Raw genomic sequence first — 18,993 nt, 5'->3', positions numbered from 1 at the left:
GGGTCGTTAATTAGAGAAGCCCACCACCTTCCTCCTGTGTGTGGCTTTGGTGGTGGCAGCTGTGTGTGTGTGTGTGTGTGTGTGTGTGTGTGTGTGTGTGTGTTGGCTCCATAGTCTCCCCTTGGTGACTAGTTAACATCGCTGAGAACCAATTTCACCCTTCGTGGTCACTGCTCATCTCTCTAGACTGTCCTTTGAAGGCCTTTTCCTGGGGCTAGGACCCCTGTGTTTGATGAGCTCCAGTGGTGATGTGTGCCTGGAAGCTGCCACCTGACTAAGGCCTGGGCCTGGGGAGGCATCAACACTAAAGGTCAAGCCAACTAATCCTGCCTGTCAGGCACAGAGCAGCTAAAATTAAAACCGCCAAGTGGCTTTTTTCCTTCTCTGCTGGTGACTTGCAGCCTGCCAGCACTGTAAGCTTTGGGGGTGGGGTGGGGAGCAGGATAAAGTGCCCCACTTTGTGCTTTGCAAGCACTTTGTGAAGGGTCTTTTATTTCTGCTTTTTTTCATGTCTTGGGCAGTAAGTGCTAGTGACTATTAGGGTTCCCAGAGAAATCCATGTGGAGTCTCCACCAGGTAGTGGGGTTCTCTCCTGGGGAGAGGTTCCTTAGAGTGGCCCTGGTTCTACCTGCCTCTCTTTCCTTCAGGGCAGCTGAGGGACAGTAGGCTCCCCCCAGCACCTGGCTGCTGGGGCGGCATCTGTGGTCTGGGCTGCTTTCCAGATGTGAGCTGGGGCTGGCTACTGCTATTTACTGGGGTGTCTGGTCCCCATCCCAGAGACTTGTGCTTTGCTATGGGTCTGTTGGGTTTTGTGGAGCCCTCAGAAGCAAGGCAGGCTCAGCATATTTCCCTAGCCAAGCCCTAAACTTCGGCTTACCAGAAGAAACGAGGACATCTTTTTTGCCTTTGTCCTTAATTGATGGAATGGGGGCAGGGCCTGGGGCCTGGCTACCCTCTTTGACCTTGGCTTCACCTCATTGCTTCCCCCGCAAGCTTGGTTTCCCTGCTGGGCTCATTGGGCGGTTAATTAGCTCTTTGAAGCTCTGGAAGTGGCAAAGTGGCGCTATGTGGGTTTTAGAAATAAAATCAATAAATGACTTAACCACAGCCCAGCTATCTCCTCCGCTTCTCTCCCCCGAGGCCAGCTCCATTCCTATGCTCCCTCCCTCTCTACTCCCTGCCGTCAGCTTTTGTTAAGGTTTTGGAGAGTGGAAGTGGCTGACTAAGGCATCAGTCTCCAAGATGCTGGAGGCCCTGAAATGGAAGAGACAGCAGGGAGGCTTGGCTCTCACAATGGTGGCAAGCACCTGCTTCTGTGGCAGAATCCGAGACAGAAAGGCCTGCCCACCTGTCTGAAGACACCTGGGGTGGAAAAGCAAGCCTTTTACCCCATCGTGTTGTGACGTGTGTGCCCCTCCTCCCACCCTGTTTTTCTGCTGTTACTGCAGCAGCACTGTCCCCACCCCCTCAAGGCCTGGCAAGAGGAATGCCAGTGGGGAAAGGTCAGCCTCAGGGCTTTGTTACTGAGGCTCAGCCAAGGGCTCTGAAGAAACTCAGGATTGGTCCAAGGAAGGAGGCCAGGTTTCTAGTTAGAAACTTAGACATAAACAACCTTGAATGAGTTCAGGTTGGAAAAGTGTGCTTCAGGGCTCATTAAAGTAAACCTGCATACACAACACGGAGCGGGTGGAGGTACTGGGGAGACGAGATCACTCCGCCCAGGTTTGATCATGCCGGGCTGGGGCATGCAGTGTCACCCCCGGACAAAGCCTGGAAACAGTGGGGAGTGATGGCATGACAAAAGACTGAAAGAAGCCACAGGAAAGGTAGTTGGAGAAAGTTAGAAAAAGGCTCCCAGTAAAAATGTTTCCTGAGACAGCAAGTGCCCTGGGTGCAAGAGGGGAGGGTAGCTGGGAAAGGATGGAATGAGCTTGGCCTCCCCTGCCCATAAGAAGATGTGGATGGTCTATGGGGATTGGGTCCTCAGTGGCAGGAACATACAGTCTGGCAGGAGATGGGGGTCAATGCAAAAAGGAGTGTGTGGCCAAAGCATGCTGCCACAGTTGGGCTGCGAGGTGACAGCATGGTTAACAAGCTACTGTCTGCCTGGCAGTGACTGCCAAGAAGTCTCAGCTCTACTCTCAGCAACCCTCTGAGGGACAAGTGCCGTCTGCGAAGAACCTTGGATGCTGGGCCAAGCTGCACTTGGTGGAGGATGGGGATGAGGCCCAGGAGCCAAGGCTGGGTGCAAGCTGTGAATGGGGAGAGACCAGAGAACTGCCAGCATTGTTTTATCTTTTCTGATTTTTATATTACCGGATCTTTTTTCTTTTTTTGAGACGGAGACTCACCCTGTTGCCCACACTGGGGTGCAGTGGTCTGATCTCAGCTCACTGCATCCTCTGCCTCCTGGGTTCAAGTGAGTCTCCTGCCTCAGCCTCCCCAATAGCTGGGATTATAGGCATGAGCCTATTTTTTTTATTTTTATTTTTTATTTTTAGGAGAGACAGGGTTTTGCCATCTTGGCCAGACTGGTCTTGATTTCCTGACCTCAGGCGATCCACCCACCTCGACCTCCCAAAGTGCTGGGATTATAGGTGTGAGCCCCCAAGGCCAGCCTCTGATCACTTTATGAGCCATGGCAAACCCAGCCCTGGAATCACTAGCTTAGTATGTGGGCAAAACTGCAAGTCCTACAGAGGTCTCCCGACTCCCAAGCCCTGCCTTACCACTGCCCTCAAAAGGCACGGCCGCACTGTCTTCTGTGGTGCCATGTTTCCAAGTAGAAAGAAATCACCTGAGGTCAGGAGTTTGAGACCAGCCTGGTCCAACAGGGTGAAAATATAAAAAATACAAAAATTAGCTGGGCTTGGTGGCAGGTGCCTGTAATTCCAGCTACTCTGGAGGCTGGGGCAGAATTGCTTGACCCCAGGAGGCGGAGGTTGCAGTGAGCCAAGATCATGCCATCGCACTCTAGCCTAGGTGATGAGCGAAACTCCGTCTCAAAAAAAAAAAAAAAAAAAAAAAGGGTCCTCAGAAACAGCTTGGCCTTCCCCGAATCGGGCTCTCAGTAGCACCCTGCAGCTGTCTGGGCTTCTGACCTGCTTCCTTGGCCCTCAGAACAGAAGGCCCAGCTCTTCCCCTCCAACGGCCCACCACTCAGGAGGGCCAAACAGCCTTTGAACTAGCAGCAGGTCCTGGCTTCCGTTTGCTTAAAAAACAGCAGGATCCAGAGCCTGCCCCCACAAGATGAGGAGGCAGCAGCTGAGAGGCAGGTATTGTTTTTCTCTTAGGAGAGTCTAAATTCGATGAAGGAATCCACAGTTCAGGAAAGTAAAGCAACCAGCCTGAGGTCACACAGCAAGTCAGTGCTGGTGCCAGGGCACAGCAGTGAGTGGGGTGATAGCCACAGCCTCCAGGGAAGGGCCTGAAACTGTGGGGTCATGCACACAAATGGGGTGAGGTGCCTGAGTGACAGATGAGGCACCCATTTTACAGGACAGGTCACTGAGCTGGTTTACAAAATCCCTGCCCAGGGTGTGGCCCCGAGAGAAGGCCTCCAATTACGTCCTAAGCAGTCAAATCACAAGGAGAACTCACTATCATTAACCAATAGGATGAGGGGGTGGGGAATGCCTCAGTTTCTCCCAGGGACTACAATTCCCAGGGCCCCATGCTGCAGGCTAGCGGCCTCCTGCCAGCACCGGCCTGTAACCTGACCATCCCTCTCCAAAAGGTCATTCAGAGCTCCTTGAGGGACAGCAACAGGGGGAGCCCAGAGCCGCTCAGCTTCGGTGGGGGTGGAGCGAGGGCTGTAGCCCTGCCTCACACAACCTCCCTCCCTCACACCACCCCTCGTATGCAGGGTCGCGGGTCCCTTTCTCGAAGACATCCAGTGGCCTCTGCTAGTTGCACCTCTTCCATCAGGGCACAGGCTTGGCTCCTGCACCGCCGCCTGCAGGGGTCCCGCTTCCTTTTGCCATAACGCATGCTCCCATCCTGGTCCGGCCCGGAAAGACAGCTCCCCAATCCAGCACTGTCTGCTCCATCTTGTCTCCAGCGCTGCACAAGGCAGGAACAAGGGACAGAAGACCCTTCTGTGTGCAAGGCCTGGAGGAAGTGGGTCAGCACAGACCTGTGAGCAAGCCGGGCCAGTCTTGGCGGCCCAAGTGGAGCTCCTCTCTCCCTCCCCTCCCCTCTCCTCCCCTTGCCCTCAAAATAGCTCCCTGAGCTGCCAGGCCAAGACCCTCCCATTGCAGGGGAGGCGGGGTGTGCTGCCCAGAGCCAGGCTTTAAATCCCCTTGAGGCTGGGGAGCTCCACTCCCTGGCTGGAGGCAGTGCTGAGGCCACCGTCCCCACGACCGACCGTCAGTCCAGTCCGGCCCGCCCTCCTGCAGCCATGTCCCGGCCCCTGTCAGACCACGAGAAGAGAAAGCAAATCAGTGTGCGCGGCCTGGCCGGCGTGGAGAACGTGACTGAGCTGAAAAAGAACTTTAATCGGCACCTGCATTTCACACTCGTCAAGGACCGCAATGTGGCCACCCCACGAGACTACTACTTTGCGTTGGCCCATACCGTGCGCGACCACCTCGTGGGGCGCTGGATCCGCACGCAGCAGCACTACTATGAGAAGGACCCCAAGGTGCTGCTAGGGACACACTGGGCAGAGGAATGGGCTGGAGGCGCGTCCAGGGAGCTGGGGATCTGGATTTAAGGGGCCACCCCTCTTCACTCTAGGTTCCTGGGGTTGGAGAATCCAGAGGTGCCAGGCACAAAGGGTGCTGGGACAACATGAGGGAGAAACCTGGGGCGGGGGTGGAGGTCAGGGAGCTCAGAGCAGGTGGGCTGGCCGTAAAGGGCCAGTGCCCACTAGGAGAAGGTTGGAGGGGCTGCTGGTGGGCAGGATGGCGGCTGTGGCCTGGGTTGGGCCCTGGTGGAAGGACCTGTCAGTTGTTGGCTGTGTGCATGGTATGCTTGTACAGCAGGAGATCAAGTGTCTGGTGGGGTCACTGGTAAATGTCAGCAACCTGATACCCCACAGTGGGGAGTGGGGGAGGGGCAGGCAGAAGGGGCCGGGAGGGGACCCAGGAAACCAGGAGACCAGGCACTGGCAGCATCCTAGTTTCTGGTGTCTCTGGGTCTCCTTGGGACTGAGGCTTGAGGGCCAAGGGGAACTGGGCAGTGCAAGGATGGGAGGAGATGGCAGTGTCTAGCCTCTGTGTGACCTTGAGCAACTGACTTTTTCTCCGGGCCTTGGCCTTGCCCTCCTGGGGAGCTCTTGGAGACGCTTCTGCACATCCTGGTGGCCTGCTGGGTGTTGGGTGCAGCAGAAGGGGTTCCCGCCCTCCCAGCACCTCAGTCCCTGAAGGTGGGTATGGCCAACGCCATTTCCCAGATGGGGAAACTGAGGCCAAAGAGAATGATTTGTCCAAAGCCAGAGGAATGCTGGAACCAGAACCTCACCTGTTGGGCCACAAAGCCTGCGACAGGGAGAAACAAACTGGCAACAGGGATAGGACAGCTGGAGTCTGACAGCAGGGCAGGTGGGCCAGAGGTCCAGGTGTGGCTGGGCCTGGCTGAGTGTCGGTGTGTGGCCCTGACCCCATTCCCTGCCCGTCTGTCTCTCTGGGCAGAGGATCTACTACTTGTCTTTGGAGTTCTACATGGGACGGACACTACAGAACACCATGGTGAACCTGGCCTTAGAGAATGCCTGTGACGAGGCCACCTACCAGGTGTGTGTGGGGTGGGGCGATTTGTGGTGACTGGGGGTTCCCCTGCTGACACTTGGCCCTGACCACTGCCATCCTCACCCCTCCAGCTGGGCCTGGACATGGAGGAGCTGGAGGAAATTGAGGAGGATGCGGGGCTGGGCAACGGGGGCCTGGGCCGGCTGGCAGGTAAGTGGGCAGGGCCGTGAGGGTGAATGGGCAGATGGGGTCCTCCGTGCTGGGTCCCTGACACCCACCTCCCTGCACACCCCCAGCCTGCTTTCTGGACTCCATGGCGACACTGGGCCTGGCCGCCTATGGCTACGGTATTCGCTATGAGTTTGGGATTTTTAACCAGAAGATCTCCGGGGGCTGGCAGGTGAGCAGCCTTGGCTCTACCCTTGTGGGGTCTAGTTGGGACGGGGAAGACTCCCACTTGTTTATCATCTCTGCATAGGTCCAAAACAGCCCCCCAAGCTCTGCGGAAAGCATCCTTGCCGCTTCCCAACCCCCGACCCAAAGCCAGCTGGTGCCCCTGGAACAGGTGGTTTGTGTCCTGCTGGAGAGCCCAGCAGACCAGGGGCCCACCTCAGAGCCCCTAACTCATACTTGGTGTAGGGTGCCCTGGGCCGCAGCTCCTGCCCCACCCCACCATGCACTGTGGTGTGAGTGCCTGCATTGACACTGCTGCCCACCTTTCTCCCCGACCTGCTTCGGGCTCAGATGGAGGAGGCCGATGACTGGCTTCGCTATGGTAACCCCTGGGAGAAGGCCCGACCCGAGTTCACGCTACCTGTGCACTTCTACGGCCATGTGGAGCACACCAGCCAGGGTGCCAAGTGGGTGGACACACAGGTGAGGATGAAGCTGGGGGTCAGGGGAGTCCAGAGAAGGGGAGGGAGGAGAAGGAAGACTATATAGGAAGCATGACCCAATGTATTTTACAACTGAGGATGCTGAGGCTCAGAGAGGTTAAGTGACTTACTCAAAGTCACACAGCTGAAGCCAGGAGAGACTAGAGACAGGGACACAGGGGACCCAGCCTAAGTGCAGAGCCTGGAAGGAGAGAGAGGCTGCCCATTCCCCCAGTGTCTCTGCACGACCTGGCTCCACTCCACACCAGGAGATTTTTCAAAGGACCATCTTGGCGACTTGATTCTGCCCAGTACATCCCAACAGCAGCAGCCCAGAGCAGGAGAAAATTCAAGCCTTTAAATCAAAGCTGGACACGGTGGTTCACGCCCATAATCCCAGCACTTTGGGAGGCCAAGGTGTGAGGATGGCTTGAGTTCACGAGTTCAAGACCAACCTGGGCAACATAGAGAGACCCTATCTCTACAAAAAATAAAAAAATAGACTGAGGGCATGGCTCATGCCTGTAATCCCAGCACTTTGGGAGGCCAAGGTGGGCAGGTCGATTGAGCTTAGGAGTTCAAAATTGGCCCAGTGCAGTGGCTTACGCCTGTAATCCCAGCAGTTTGGGAGGCTGAGGCGGGTGGATCACCTGAGGTCGGGAGTTTGAGACCAGCCTGACCAAAACTCCCAGCTACTTGGGAGGCTGAGGCCAGAGAATCGCTTGAATCCGGGAGACGGAGTTTGCAGTGAACTGAGATCACCTCACTCTACTCCAGCCTGGGCAACAGAGTGAGGCTCCATCTCAAAAACAAACAAACACACACCAAATCCCAGTTCAGGCAATCTTCCTGCTGAAGCTTCGGGTCATCAGCCCCCAGAGGGGCTGCAGATAAACCAGTAGGCTTTCAGAACTGAGCATTTGCTGTTAGCCAGGCTAAGGCCCAGTAGGGGCTGTTGGCAGTCCATGCCAGGTGCATGTTGCAGCTGGCACAAGTGGCTGTGGCTGGAAGGCAGGAGACCTGGCTCCCTCTGGTGCTGCCAGCCTGCTGTGTGCTCAGGGACCAGCCCCTTCCCTCTCTGTGTGTCAGCTCCCACTCTGCTCCAATCAAGGTGACTGAGTGTGGGGAGGGAAGGCGATGCCCCTTAAGAGGGCTCCCTTGGAGGAGTGGACAGAACCCTGGCACCGTGATAGCAGTTACTGATGTTTGCTAGTTATGGAAGGCGGGTCAGCATTAGGCACTGGGAATTAGCCATGTGGTCAACCAGGCCTCAGGTCTTTGGATGGACTTGACCTCTGTGACCCCTTCAGCCTGGCCCTGGGTTCCCCAGTCCTCTCCTGAGTCCAGTGTCCTCTAGTTTTTGCTCAGGCCAGGCTGGCCAGCCCGGCCCCCATTGCTGCAGAGTGGTCACCAACAGAGCCCCTCCTGGGCTCCGGGCTTGTCATCCGCCTCCTTCCATTCTCCTCGCCGCCGTCTGCCAAGCAGGGCTTACTGGTGTTGGGGAAGTGCTGAGGGTGTTTTCCCTGTAGATGAGGTCCAGAGAGGCTATGGGGTTTGCTCATGGTTACGCAACTAGTCGATGCTAGCATTGGGACAAGAGCCGGGGTCTGCAGAGTGCAGGGACAAAGCCTTGAGTGCCAGCCCTGAGGGGAGGGAGGCAGATGCCAGGGCCAGGCAGCTCCTGACAGGATTGCCCCCCGCAGGTGGTACTGGCCATGCCCTATGATACACCGGTGCCTGGCTATCGCAACAATGTCGTCAACACCATGCGCCTCTGGTCTGCCAAGGCTCCCAATGACTTCAACCTCAAGGACTGTGAGTTCATCCGCTGGTAGCAGCCCCAGCCTGCCCACCAGCCCTGCCCTGCCCAGGCCTTACCCTCTCCCCACTCTCGTCTCTCAGTCAACGTCGGTGGCTACATCCAGGCTGTGCTGGACCGGAACCTGGCGGAGAACATCTCTCGTGTCCTATACCCCAACGATAATGTGCGTCAGTCTCTGGGTGGTGTGGGGTGCTGAAAGCCTGAGTCCTGGGAGCAGGGGTTAGGAAGAACTGGGGAGAGACACTTGCTGGTGCCCTACTCACACCCAGGGCATACTGCTGGCCTTGTGCATCCTGTGCCCCCATCTTAAGCCTTTTGAGCACAAGGACACCTGAGTCCTGAGGGAAGTGGGTTAGCCAAGGGCACTTTGGAGGAGCTGTCCCAAGGCGACACCCACGATACTCTCGGTTCTTGTGCCCTCTTCCTGACACTGTCTCTTGCCACTACTTCTTGGTAGAGGAAAATTCCCTGGGACCCAGAAAGGGGTCTTGGCTCAGGGCTCAGGGCTCAGGGCTCAGGGCTCAGGGCTCAGGGCTCAGGGGTCCTGGTATGGGTGGGAGTCCCCTCTGGCCACACCCACCGCAGCTTTAGGCCACGCCCCTGCCACCTTGACTCACGCTGCCTCGCGCTGTTCCCAGTTCTTTGAGGGGAAGGAGCTGCGGCTGAAGCAGGAGTATTTCGTGGTAGCCGCCACCCTCCAGGACATCATCCGTCGCTTCAAGTCCTCCAAGTTCGGCTGCCGCGATCCCGTGCGCACGAACTTTGATGCCTTTCCGGACAAGGTACTATGCGCGTAGAGGGCGCCTCTGTGCCGGACAGTGTGTGCCGGGCCTCTCCCTCCAGCCTCAGTCGGACTGCCCCATGTAATAGATAAAGGATTGGAGGCTGGGAGGGTGGGAGGGTCATTTGCTCAGGTCAATCCACAGGCTCATAACCTCGGCTTCCCTCCTCCTGCCCGGCTCCCCCTACCCCATTCCTCCCACCCCCATGAGCACCTGCTTGCTCTGCCCTCAGCCCAGTCACAGAACCGTGCTGGGCTCTCTGGGGGGCTCCGAAGTGGCAAAGGACAGTGACCATAGCATGGTATGTGGTTTGGAGCTCAGACTGACTTCTCTGCCTATCCCAGGTGGCCATTCAGCTCAATGACACCCACCCCTCCCTGGCCATCCCCGAACTGATGAGGATCCTGGTGGACCTGGAGCGGCTGGATTGGGACAAGGTGGGCTTCAGGACCCCTCTGCCTCATTTGACACTCTCCACTTCAGCGTTCCCTTCCCAGTTTGGGGACATGGGAGGATATGAGTGGAGTGAACAGACTGGAGCTTGAGGCCAGAGGGACGGTCCTAAACCTGGCACTGTGGTGGGGGGGCCTGCTGGGCTGCATAGGGTGTGGGGAGAGCCACTAGGCTGAGGTCGGTGTCCTGACTGCCCACCCCGTGTGCCAGGCGTGGGATGTGACAGTGAGGACGTGTGCCTACACCAACCATACGGTGCTGCCCGAGGCCCTGGAGCGCTGGCCGGTGCACCTCTTGGAGACGCTGCTACCACGGCACCTCCAGATCATCTACGAGATCAACCAGCGCTTCCTCAACGTAAGTTGGGAGGCTTGGGGACGATGCGGGGACGAGGGGGGACACCCAGTCTGGGCCTGGGAGTAGGGGTGCCCAGCCAGGGCCCTGAGACTATGGGGCAGTGAGGGCTCTGGGCAGAGCTCTGGGGGTGTGGGGCTGGGGACTGGGGACTGGGGTTCCTGGATCTGGTCCTAGCTCTGGGCTCTCTGGGCACAGCGGGTGGCGGCCACATTTCCAGGGGACATAGACCGGCTGCGGCGCATGTCGCTGGTGGAGGAGGGCGCGGTGAAGCGCATCAACATGGCACACCTGTGCATCGCGGGTTCACATGCTGTCAATGGCGTGGCGCGCATCCACTCGGAGATCCTCAAGAAGACCATGTGAGCCCTGCTCTCCAGACCCCGCCCGTCTCTAAGCCCCACCTAATCCACGCCTCTGTCTAACAGAGACCCCGCCCCTCACTGCCCTGCCTGACCACTCATGGTCTCTAGCCCTTCATGGTCTCTGGCCCCGGGCGGCATTCACAGGTGGCGTCATTCTTACAAGCACGGCAGCCCCTACCAGTGCCGCCCTGTCCTGGGATGCCCCCTCTTACACACAGCATCCCCCACCTTCCCCAGGTCCACATTCCCCACCCCAGGCCCCTTTCAGCAAGACAGGGTAGGGGCCCCAGGGCAGAGGCTTTCATCCTACAGGGGTGAGTAGCGACCCTTGTCCAACCTCATCCTGCAGCTTCAAAGACTTCTATGAGTTGGAGCCTCATAAGTTCCAGAATAAGACCAATGGCATCACCCCTCGGCGCTGGCTGGTTCTGTGTAACCCTGGGCTGGCAGAGGTCATTGCTGAGGTGAGAGGGCATTGTATGGCCAGTAGGGTCAACATGGGTCCCTGGTCCCTGCAGGGATCAGCTGGGTATAGTTGTGCGGGTGGTTCATTGTGTCAGGGCTCCCAGCCAAGGGCTGAAATCCCTCCTGCACTGTGTTCCCCAAGCCTCACATCCGCCTGAAGGAGGAACACCATTCTCTTATTTGCATGAGGGTGCTCTATGTGCTAAGGGAGGCCCTGGCTGTGAGGTGAACCCAGCAAAGGTCTCAGTCTAATGGAGGGAGTCATCCATGGGTCACATCTGAAGTGAGCCTGGAAGGGGCAGATATCTGGCAGGGAAGGCACAAGGTCATGTTGGCATCAGGCAAAGCTTTGCCAGGAAGCCAGGAAGGACTGCTAGGGTCAGGTGGCATCAGCCTTCAGAGCTCAAGGCCAGGAGGGGAGGCAGGTAACCATGGCTGCCCTGTGCCCCAGATGGAAGGCTGGGGGAGGAGGGGCTGGGAGGGCTCCCAGAGCAGCCTGCTGGGTGGAGGGGGCTTGGCTGACCTGGAAAGGGCCCCTTCTGTGTTGGAAGGAGGAAGGATGGGGATGGGCTTGTCTGAGAGCCGTCTTCCTACAGCGCATCGGTGAGGACTTCATCTCCGACCTGGACCAGCTGCGCAAACTGCTCTCCTTTGTGGATGATGAAGCCTTCATTCGGGATGTGGCCAAAGTGAAGCAGGTGGGGGGAGCTGCAGCGCGGGACAGCCATGCTGTGTGGAGGGCGCTGGAGGGCCAGATATCCGGCTCAGGCGTGGCAAACAGTTAATCTCTGCTGCCCACCCAGGCCGATGGTGGAAGCTGCCTATCATCTGACCTCACATAAATAGTGCTAACATTGATTAGCAATGTCTGCTGTGGTGCAGGAGTGGACAGAAGTAGCCAGTGAGCCTCCTGGCATCCATCCTCCTGGGCCTGAGTGAATGGAGTGTGGACGGTAGGATTTCCTGAGGCTGTGGCCTGTTGGTGAGCCCTTCCCTGTCTCTGCCTCCAGGAAAACAAGTTGAAGTTTGCAGCCTACCTAGAGAGGGAATACAAAGTTCACATCAACCCCAACTCGCTCTTCGACATCCAGGTGAAGCGGATTCACGAATATAAACGACAGCTCCTCAACTGCCTGCACGTCATCACCCTGTACAACCGTGAGTGGCAGCCGCTCTGCCCCGTCTCAGCGCTCCCCCGCGTTCGTGCCACCATAGCACGTGCTGCCCAAGCAACATCTCCTTTGGCCTTGTGACAGCTCTCAGGACATGGAATTATCCCCATTTCACAGATGGGCAAATTGAGGCTCAGAAAGGGAGAAGTGACAGTCACAAAGCACATGATTGTCCAAGTCAGGCCTACTGTCACACTACCCAGCCTCTGTCAGGAGCTACTACCCAGAGGGAAAAGCAGGCCCACTTGATCCCTCTCGTTTCTCCACAGGCATCAAGCGAGAGCCCAATAAGTTTTTTGTGCCTCGGACTGTGATGATCGGAGGGAAGGTGAGAAGCCAGGCTCCAGTCCTGGTCTCCCGTCCTTTGATATATCCGGGGTGAGGTCAGCCCAGCTGGGTTGTAGGATAGGGGATGGGAGTGCCTGGCGGTAGAGCTGACCCCAGACTGTGTCCTCTCAGGCTGCACCTGGGTACCACATGGCCAAGATGATCATCAAACTCATCACAGCCATTGGGGATGTGGTGAACCACGACCCGGCAGTGGGTGACCGCCTCCGTGTCATCTTCCTGGAGAACTACCGGGTCTCACTGGCTGAGAAAGGTGGGTGCTGCCACCAGGGATCCTAGGGAGGCCCTGACTAATTCAGTCCTAGGAAGAGGCATCAGTCCTTTCTCTCTGGGATACTTGTATTTGAAAGAAGAATCTGGAGAGGCCAATGCTTAAGCCATGAGGAGGCCGGACACGGTGGTTCATGCCTGTAATCCCAGCATTTTGGGAGGCCGAGGTGGGTGAATCACCTGAGGTCAGGAGTTTGAGACCAGCCTGGCCAACATGGCCAACGTCTGTACTAAAAATACAAAAAAATTAGCCAGGCGTGGTGGTGGGTGCCTGTAATCCAAGCTACTCAGGAGGCTGAAGCAGGAGAATTGCTGGAACCCAGGAGGTGAAGGCTGCAGTGAGCCGAGATCACACCATTGCACTCCAGCCTGGGCAACAAGAGCGAAACTCTCTCTAAAAACAAACAGACCGTGCGGATGCCCTCTAATGGTGGAATCTCGGGCAGTACAGGGTGAAATTACCTTCAAATCTGCAACAGAGGCGGGGAGATCCAGGTTAGACCTAGATGGTCAAGAATCTACAAGAGGTGGAGGGCAGTGGGGGTGCAGTGTGAGAGGGTGACTTGGCTGGTGAAGATTGGGAGTTGGGGGTGCAGGGGACTCTGAGTCCAGCTATGTCTGGGGCCAGCCTAATCCAAGAGTTCCCAGCTGATGAGGGGCTCTTCCCTGAGCTGACTTGTCCCCCTGCTGCCATCACACAGTGATCCCAGCTGCAGACCTCTCTGAGCAGATCTCCACTGCGGGCACAGAGGCCTCAGGCACTGGCAACATGAAATTCATGCTCAACGGGGCTCTGACCATTGGCACCATGGACGGGGCCAACGTGGAGATGGCAGAAGAGGCAGGAGAGGAGAACTTCTTCATCTTTGGCATGCGGGTGGAAGATGTGGAAAAGCTCGACCAGAGAGGGTATGGGGGTCAAAGGCTCCAAAGCTCTGGAGGGTGGTGCTGGGCTCAAGAGGCACTCCGGCAAAGACTGGTCCAGGCCCAGCAAGGTCTTGGTCATGGCCGCAGGATTCTGGAAAATTTTAAAGGGCGCTTACAGCCAATAAGGTTAATGAAATGGGAAAAGAAAGAAATAACACAGAACTGAAGGAAAAGGAAGATAATTTTTTTTTTTTTGAGATGGAGCCTCACTCTATTGCCCAGGCTGGAGTACAGTGGTGCAATCTCGGCTCACTGCAACTCCGCCTCCCAGGTTCAAATGATTCTCCTGCCTCAGCCTCCCAAGTAGCTGGGATTACAGGTGTGTGCCACCACGCCCAGCTAGGAAGAGAATATTATATCAATCCTAAGAGAGAATATTGTTCGGGAATTGGTAGTAAAAAAATCCTTGCTCCCTGGAAGCCATGGCCAAAAGGGAAATATGAGCACAGTAGTTACAAGGGGCCTGTGGTCAGAAACAATTCTGCAGAGGAGACATTATCCTGGCATTACATTTAAAAAAATTGTTTTCATTTATTATTTTATTTTTATTTTTTGGAGACAGAGTCTCACTCTGTCACCCAGACTGGAGTGCAATGGCCTGATCTTGGCTCACGGCAACCTCCACCTCCCAGATTCAAGTGATTCTCCTGCCTCAGATTATAGACACCATCATGCCCAGCTAATTTTTGTATTTTTGTAGAGATGGGGTTTCACCATGTTGGCCAGGCTGGTCTTTAAACTCTGACCTCAAGTGATCCACTTGACTTGTCCTCCCAAAGTGCTGGGATTACAGGAGTGGGCCACTGTGCTTGGCCAAAAATTTGTTTTTCTTATTTATTATTTAGGTTTTTTTTTTGAGATGGAGTCTCACTCTGTCGCCCAAGCTGGAGTGCAGTGGCGCGATCTTGGCTCACTGCAGCAACTTCCACCTCCCAGGTTCAAGCAATTCTCCTGCCTCAGCCTCCTGAGTAGCTGGGATTGCAGGCGCACGCCACCACGCCCAGCTATCTTTTTTGTACAAAAATTTGCTTTTGAATAATCTTTTTCTTATCCTGAAAGTAATAACGCCAGGCATGGTGGCTCATACCTGTAATTCTAGCACTTTGGGAGGCCGGGACAGGAGGACTGCTTGAACCCAGGAGTTTGAGACCAACCTGGGCACATAGTGAGACTCTATCTCTACAAAAAAAAATTAAAAACTTAGCTTAATGTACTGTTGCACATCTGTGGTCCCAGCTGCTACAGAGGTTAGGCAGGAGGACCACCTGACCCTGAGAGATGGAGGCTGCAGTGAGCAGTGATCGTGCCACTGCACGCCAGCCTCAGTGACACAGAGACCATGTCTCAAAAAAAAAAAAAAAAAAGCATGCTCATTGGTTGGAAAAAAACCCCAGAACCAAAAAGAATAAAATAACTGTCATTCATAATCTCATTACCCAGATTTAAAGCTACTATACCCCTTTTTATGTGTGTTTATATGTTTATTTGTATAAACGTATCTCTAATCGGATAGGCATATGCACAGAGTAATAGACAAAAAACAAACATGTAATATATATAGTTCTTAAAAGCTGGAAGTAACATATGTACTATTTATTTATTTATTTTTATTTTTATTTTATTTTTTATTTTTTGAGACGGAGTCTTACTCTGTCGCCAGGCTGGAGTGCGGTGGCACAATCTCGGCTCACTGCAACCTCCGCCTGGGTTCAAGCGATTCTTCCGCCTCAGCCTCCCGAGTAGCTGGGACCACAGGCGTGTGCCATCATGCCCGGCTAATTTTTGTATTTTTAGTAGAGACGGGGTTTCACCATGGCCAAGGATGGTCTCGATCTCTTGACCTCGTGATCCGCCCGCCTTGGCCTCCCAAAGTGCTGGGATTACAGGCGTGATTTATTTTTATTTTTTGAGATGTAGTCTTGCTGTGTCACCCAAGCTGGAGTGCAGTGGCACGATCTTGGCTTACTGCAACCTCTGCCTTCTGAGTCCAAGTCATTCTTCTGTCTCAGCCTCTCAAACAGCTGGAATTATAGGCATGTGCCACCAACACCTGGCTACTTTTTGCGGTTTTCTTGGAGATGGAGTTTCGCTCTTGTTGCTCAGGCTGGAGGGCAATGGTGTGATCTCAGCTCACTGGTTCAAGCGAGTCTCCTGCTTCAACCTCCTGAGTAGCTGGGATTACAGGCGCCTGCCAGCACGCCTAGCTATTTTTTGGTGTGTTTTTAGTTGAGATAGGGTTTCACCTTGTCAGCCAGGCTGGTCTCAAACTCCTGACCTCAGGTGATCCACTCGCCCTGGCTTCCCAAAGTGCTGGGATGACAGGCGTGAGCCACCGTGTCTGGCCTACTTTTTGTATTTTCAGTAGAGATGAGGTTTTGCCATGTTGGCCAGTTTGGTCTCGAACTCCTGACCTCAAGTGATCTGCCCACCTCAGCCTCCCAAAGTCCTGGGATTACAGGTGTGAGCCACTGTGGCTGGACAGTTTTTTTTTTTTTTTGAGGCAGAGTCTTGTTCTGTCCCCACAGGCTGGAGTGTAGTAGCATGATTTCAGCTCAATGCAGCCTCTGCCTCCCAGGTTCAAGTGATTCTCCTGCCTCAGCCTCCTGAGTAGTTGAGATTATAGGCATGCACCACCACACTCAGCTAATTTTTGTATTTTTAGTAGAGACGCTACAGGGTTTCACCATGTTGGCCAGGCTGGCCTTGAACTCCTGAGCTCAAGTGATCCACCCACCACAGCCTCCCAAATGCTGGGATTGTAGGCTTGAGCCACTGTGCCCAGCTATATGTACAATTTTTAATCCTGATATCTTTTTTTTTTTTCTTTGAGACAGAATTTCGCTCCTGCTGCCCAGGCTGGAGTAAAATGGTGCGATCTCGGCTCATTGCAACCTCCGCCTCCTGGGTTCAAGCGATTCTCCTGCCTTAGCCTCCTGAGTAGCTGGGATTACAGGCACCTGCCACTGTGCCCAGCTAATTTTTTGTATTTTTAGTAGAGACAGGGTTTCACAATGTTGGCCAGGCTGGTCTTGAACTCCTGATCTCAGGGGATCCATCTGCCTCGGCCTCCCAAAGTGCTGGGACTACAGGCATGAGCCACTGTGCCCAGCTTGAATCCTGATATCTTAACATTGGAGAGAGATTTTCCGTGTCTTAGTTTTCAAAAATATTTGAAATGTCTGTATAAGATTCCATCCTATGAGCATGTCACACTTATTTAATCAGTTGCATATGGCTGGACATTAAAGTTGATTTCCGGGTTGTTGAATATTACTGTGATGAGCAACCTTTTAACATCTACATCCACGTCTGATGATTTCCTTAAGATAATTATTGGAAGGGAGATACTTCTGAGTTAAAAAGTATGAGTTCCTAAGGCTCCTGACACAGATTGCCAAACTGCTTTCCAGAAAGTTTCTCCCAGTTTACACTCCCACAACAGCTTCCTAGAGTTGGCATTAAACACTGAAAGGAGTTTCTCCTGTGAGGATTGCCTAGAAAGCTGACTGTCCCCTGGGCAGGAGGGAGCTGTGAGATGTGAGCACGGGCCTGGCATGCCCAGAACTAGGCCCTGGAAGAACACTCTGGCTGCAGGATGGAGACTGTGTTGGAGGGGGCAGGTGGGGGGCCACTGTGGGGGCTGACACCATCATGCAGGGAGAGTCACCTGAGTGTCACACGAGGGGACAGGGATTAGAGGCTTCGTGGGGTAGCGCTGGCTTCTGGTTGGAAGGGTTAGGGTTTGAGATTGGCCTGTGGAGGGCTTCGAGCCGTGGTGGGGGCGCAGAGGGTCAGTTGAAGGGCTGTACCTGTTAGCTACTCTTGCAGCCCGAGGGCAAGGCCAGATGTGGACTTGGGCTACTGGAGGAGAAAACAAACCAGTGAGGAGGCAGCAGTGGTGGCTGGGAGGAAAAGCACTTGCTCGGGGGCCCTGGCGCTAACACTTAGCTTTATGTCTCCTCTGGGCCTCAGTTTCCTTATTCACAAAGGAGGGATGAAAAGCTGAGCAGAGGCCAAGCGCTGTGGCTCATGCCTGTAATCCCAGGACTTTGGGAGGCTGAGGTGGGTGGATCACCTGAAGGTCAGGAGATCCAGACCAGCCTAACCAACATGGAGAAACCCTGGCTCTACTAAAAGTACAAAAAATTAGCCGGGCATGGTGGCGTGCACCTGTAATCCCAGCTACTTGGGAGGCTGAGGCAGAAGAATTGCCTAACCTGGGAGGCAGGGGTTGTGGTGAGCCAAGATTGTGTCATTGCACTGCAGATCGGGCAACAGTTTGAGCAAAACTCCGTCTCAAAAAAAAAAAAAAAAAAAAAAGCTGAGCAGAGAAGGGGGGCTGCTGCAGGGAGGCCCTCAACAGTGGGTGTGGCAGCCCCAGGGAGCAGCAGGCTAGGCCTGGGCTTTGACCCCCTGGGGCGTGGGACTTCTCAGCTTTTCTCTGGAAGAGCACCCCTTTCCGAGGAGCTGACTGTAGCTCTGTCCCGGCAGGTACAATGCCCAGGAGTACTACGACCGCATTCCTGAACTTCGGCAGATCATTGAGCAGCTGAGCAGTGGCTTCTTCTCCCCCAAACAGCCCGACCTGTTCAAGGACATTGTCAATATGCTCATGCACCATGACCGGTGAGCTGGCTGGTCCGAGAACCACGCAGGTGGGGCTGCTGGGCAGATGGAGGCTCAGGTGTGTGGTGGGGAAGCTGGACAGGGGTCCCAGCAGTTGGAATCAAGCACCTTTGGAAGCAGCATGACCCTCCAGGTCGCCCGCTGTCCGCTGGGACAGGACAGGCTTGGCCCTTGACCTCATAGAACTTACCCTAGCTCCTTAAAGGGGATAGCACATGCCTATCCTTTGTCCTCCAGGTTTAAAGTCTTTGCAGATTATGAAGACTACATTAAATGCCAGGAGAAAGTCAGTGCCTTGTACAAGGTGAGGGATCCTGGGCCACGGGTTGTCAGGGCTTTGGTGGCCCGGCTGGGATGAGGCAGAAGGTGGAGGTCCTGCCAGCAGAGTGAACCAGAGCTTTGACCCGCAGAACCCAAGAGAGTGGACGCGGATGGTGATCCGGAACATAGCCACCTCTGGCAAGTTCTCCAGCGACCGCACCATTGCCCAGTATGCCCGGGAGATCTGGGGTGTGGAGCCTTCCCGCCAGCGCCTGCCGGCCCCGGATGAGACCATCTGAACCTCCAGACCAGACCCCAAACCAGCCCTTGAGCCTGTCACCAGCGCCAGCTCCAGCGCCTCCTGCAGAGGGTGGGGTACTGGAGTTAGATCTCTAAGCCCCCTCCTGGAACCCTCATTTTCCCCTCAAGGTCCCAGTGTTCACCGTGACTAAGGACACCCGCCCCCTTCTTTTCTCGGGCTCCCAGTCCTCTCCTGTTTATGGGGTCTGACCAACTGCACCCACTCCCCAATAAATTGATGCTTCTTGGGAGCCTCCTTACCCCTCTCTTTGTTGAGAAATAT

At 55.2% G+C, this 18,993-nt stretch overlaps 1 protein-coding gene across 2 annotated transcripts; it reads left to right on the top strand.

Annotated features, from left to right (window-relative positions):
• Window positions 1–4,319: 4,319 nt before the first annotated feature.
• Window positions 4,320–18,961, top strand: PYGM (glycogen phosphorylase, muscle associated). Of its 2 annotated transcripts, none has more exons than XM_035263184.2 (20): window positions 4,320–4,642; window positions 5,634–5,735; window positions 5,822–5,900; window positions 5,987–6,090; window positions 6,435–6,566; window positions 8,269–8,380; window positions 8,468–8,550; window positions 9,026–9,169; window positions 9,514–9,606; window positions 9,833–9,979; window positions 10,175–10,338; window positions 10,691–10,805; window positions 11,403–11,504; window positions 11,817–11,964; window positions 12,248–12,306; window positions 12,438–12,579; window positions 13,298–13,505; window positions 18,015–18,149; window positions 18,387–18,453; window positions 18,560–18,961. In XM_035263184.2, exons 1-20 carry the CDS (start codon window positions 4,400–4,402, stop codon window positions 18,707–18,709), a joined length of 2,529 nt encoding a protein of 842 aa, XP_035119075.1. In that variant the 5' UTR covers window positions 4,320–4,399; the 3' UTR covers window positions 18,710–18,961. The 2 variants fall into 2 exon arrangements, with proteins under 2 accessions (XP_035119075.1, XP_078197472.1); XM_078341346.1 differs by having other exon boundaries at window positions 4,320–5,368.
• The last annotated feature ends 32 nt before the right edge of the window (window positions 18,962–18,993 follow it).

This window comes from Callithrix jacchus, chromosome 10, assembly GCF_049354715.1.
Source record: "Callithrix jacchus isolate 240 chromosome 10, calJac240_pri, whole genome shotgun sequence".
NCBI classification, from domain to species: Eukaryota; Metazoa; Chordata; class Mammalia; order Primates; family Cebidae; genus Callithrix; species Callithrix jacchus.
The sequence above is the reverse complement of the archived record's forward strand: the minus strand, read 5'-3'. Positions and strand labels throughout refer to the sequence as shown.

Bases quoted from the DNA above. Each gene is read 5' to 3' on its own strand.
- PYGM (XM_035263184.2), top strand. From the start codon at position 4,400: ATGTCCCGGCCCCTGTCAGACCACGAGAAGAGAAAGCAAATCAGTGTG. The intron at 9,607-9,832 runs GTGGGCTTCAGG...CCCGTGTGCCAG, and splicing joins AGCGGCTGGATTGGGACAAG to GCGTGGGATGTGACAGTGAG. The intron at 10,806-11,402 runs GTGAGAGGGCAT...GTCTTCCTACAG, and splicing joins TGGCAGAGGTCATTGCTGAG to CGCATCGGTGAGGACTTCAT.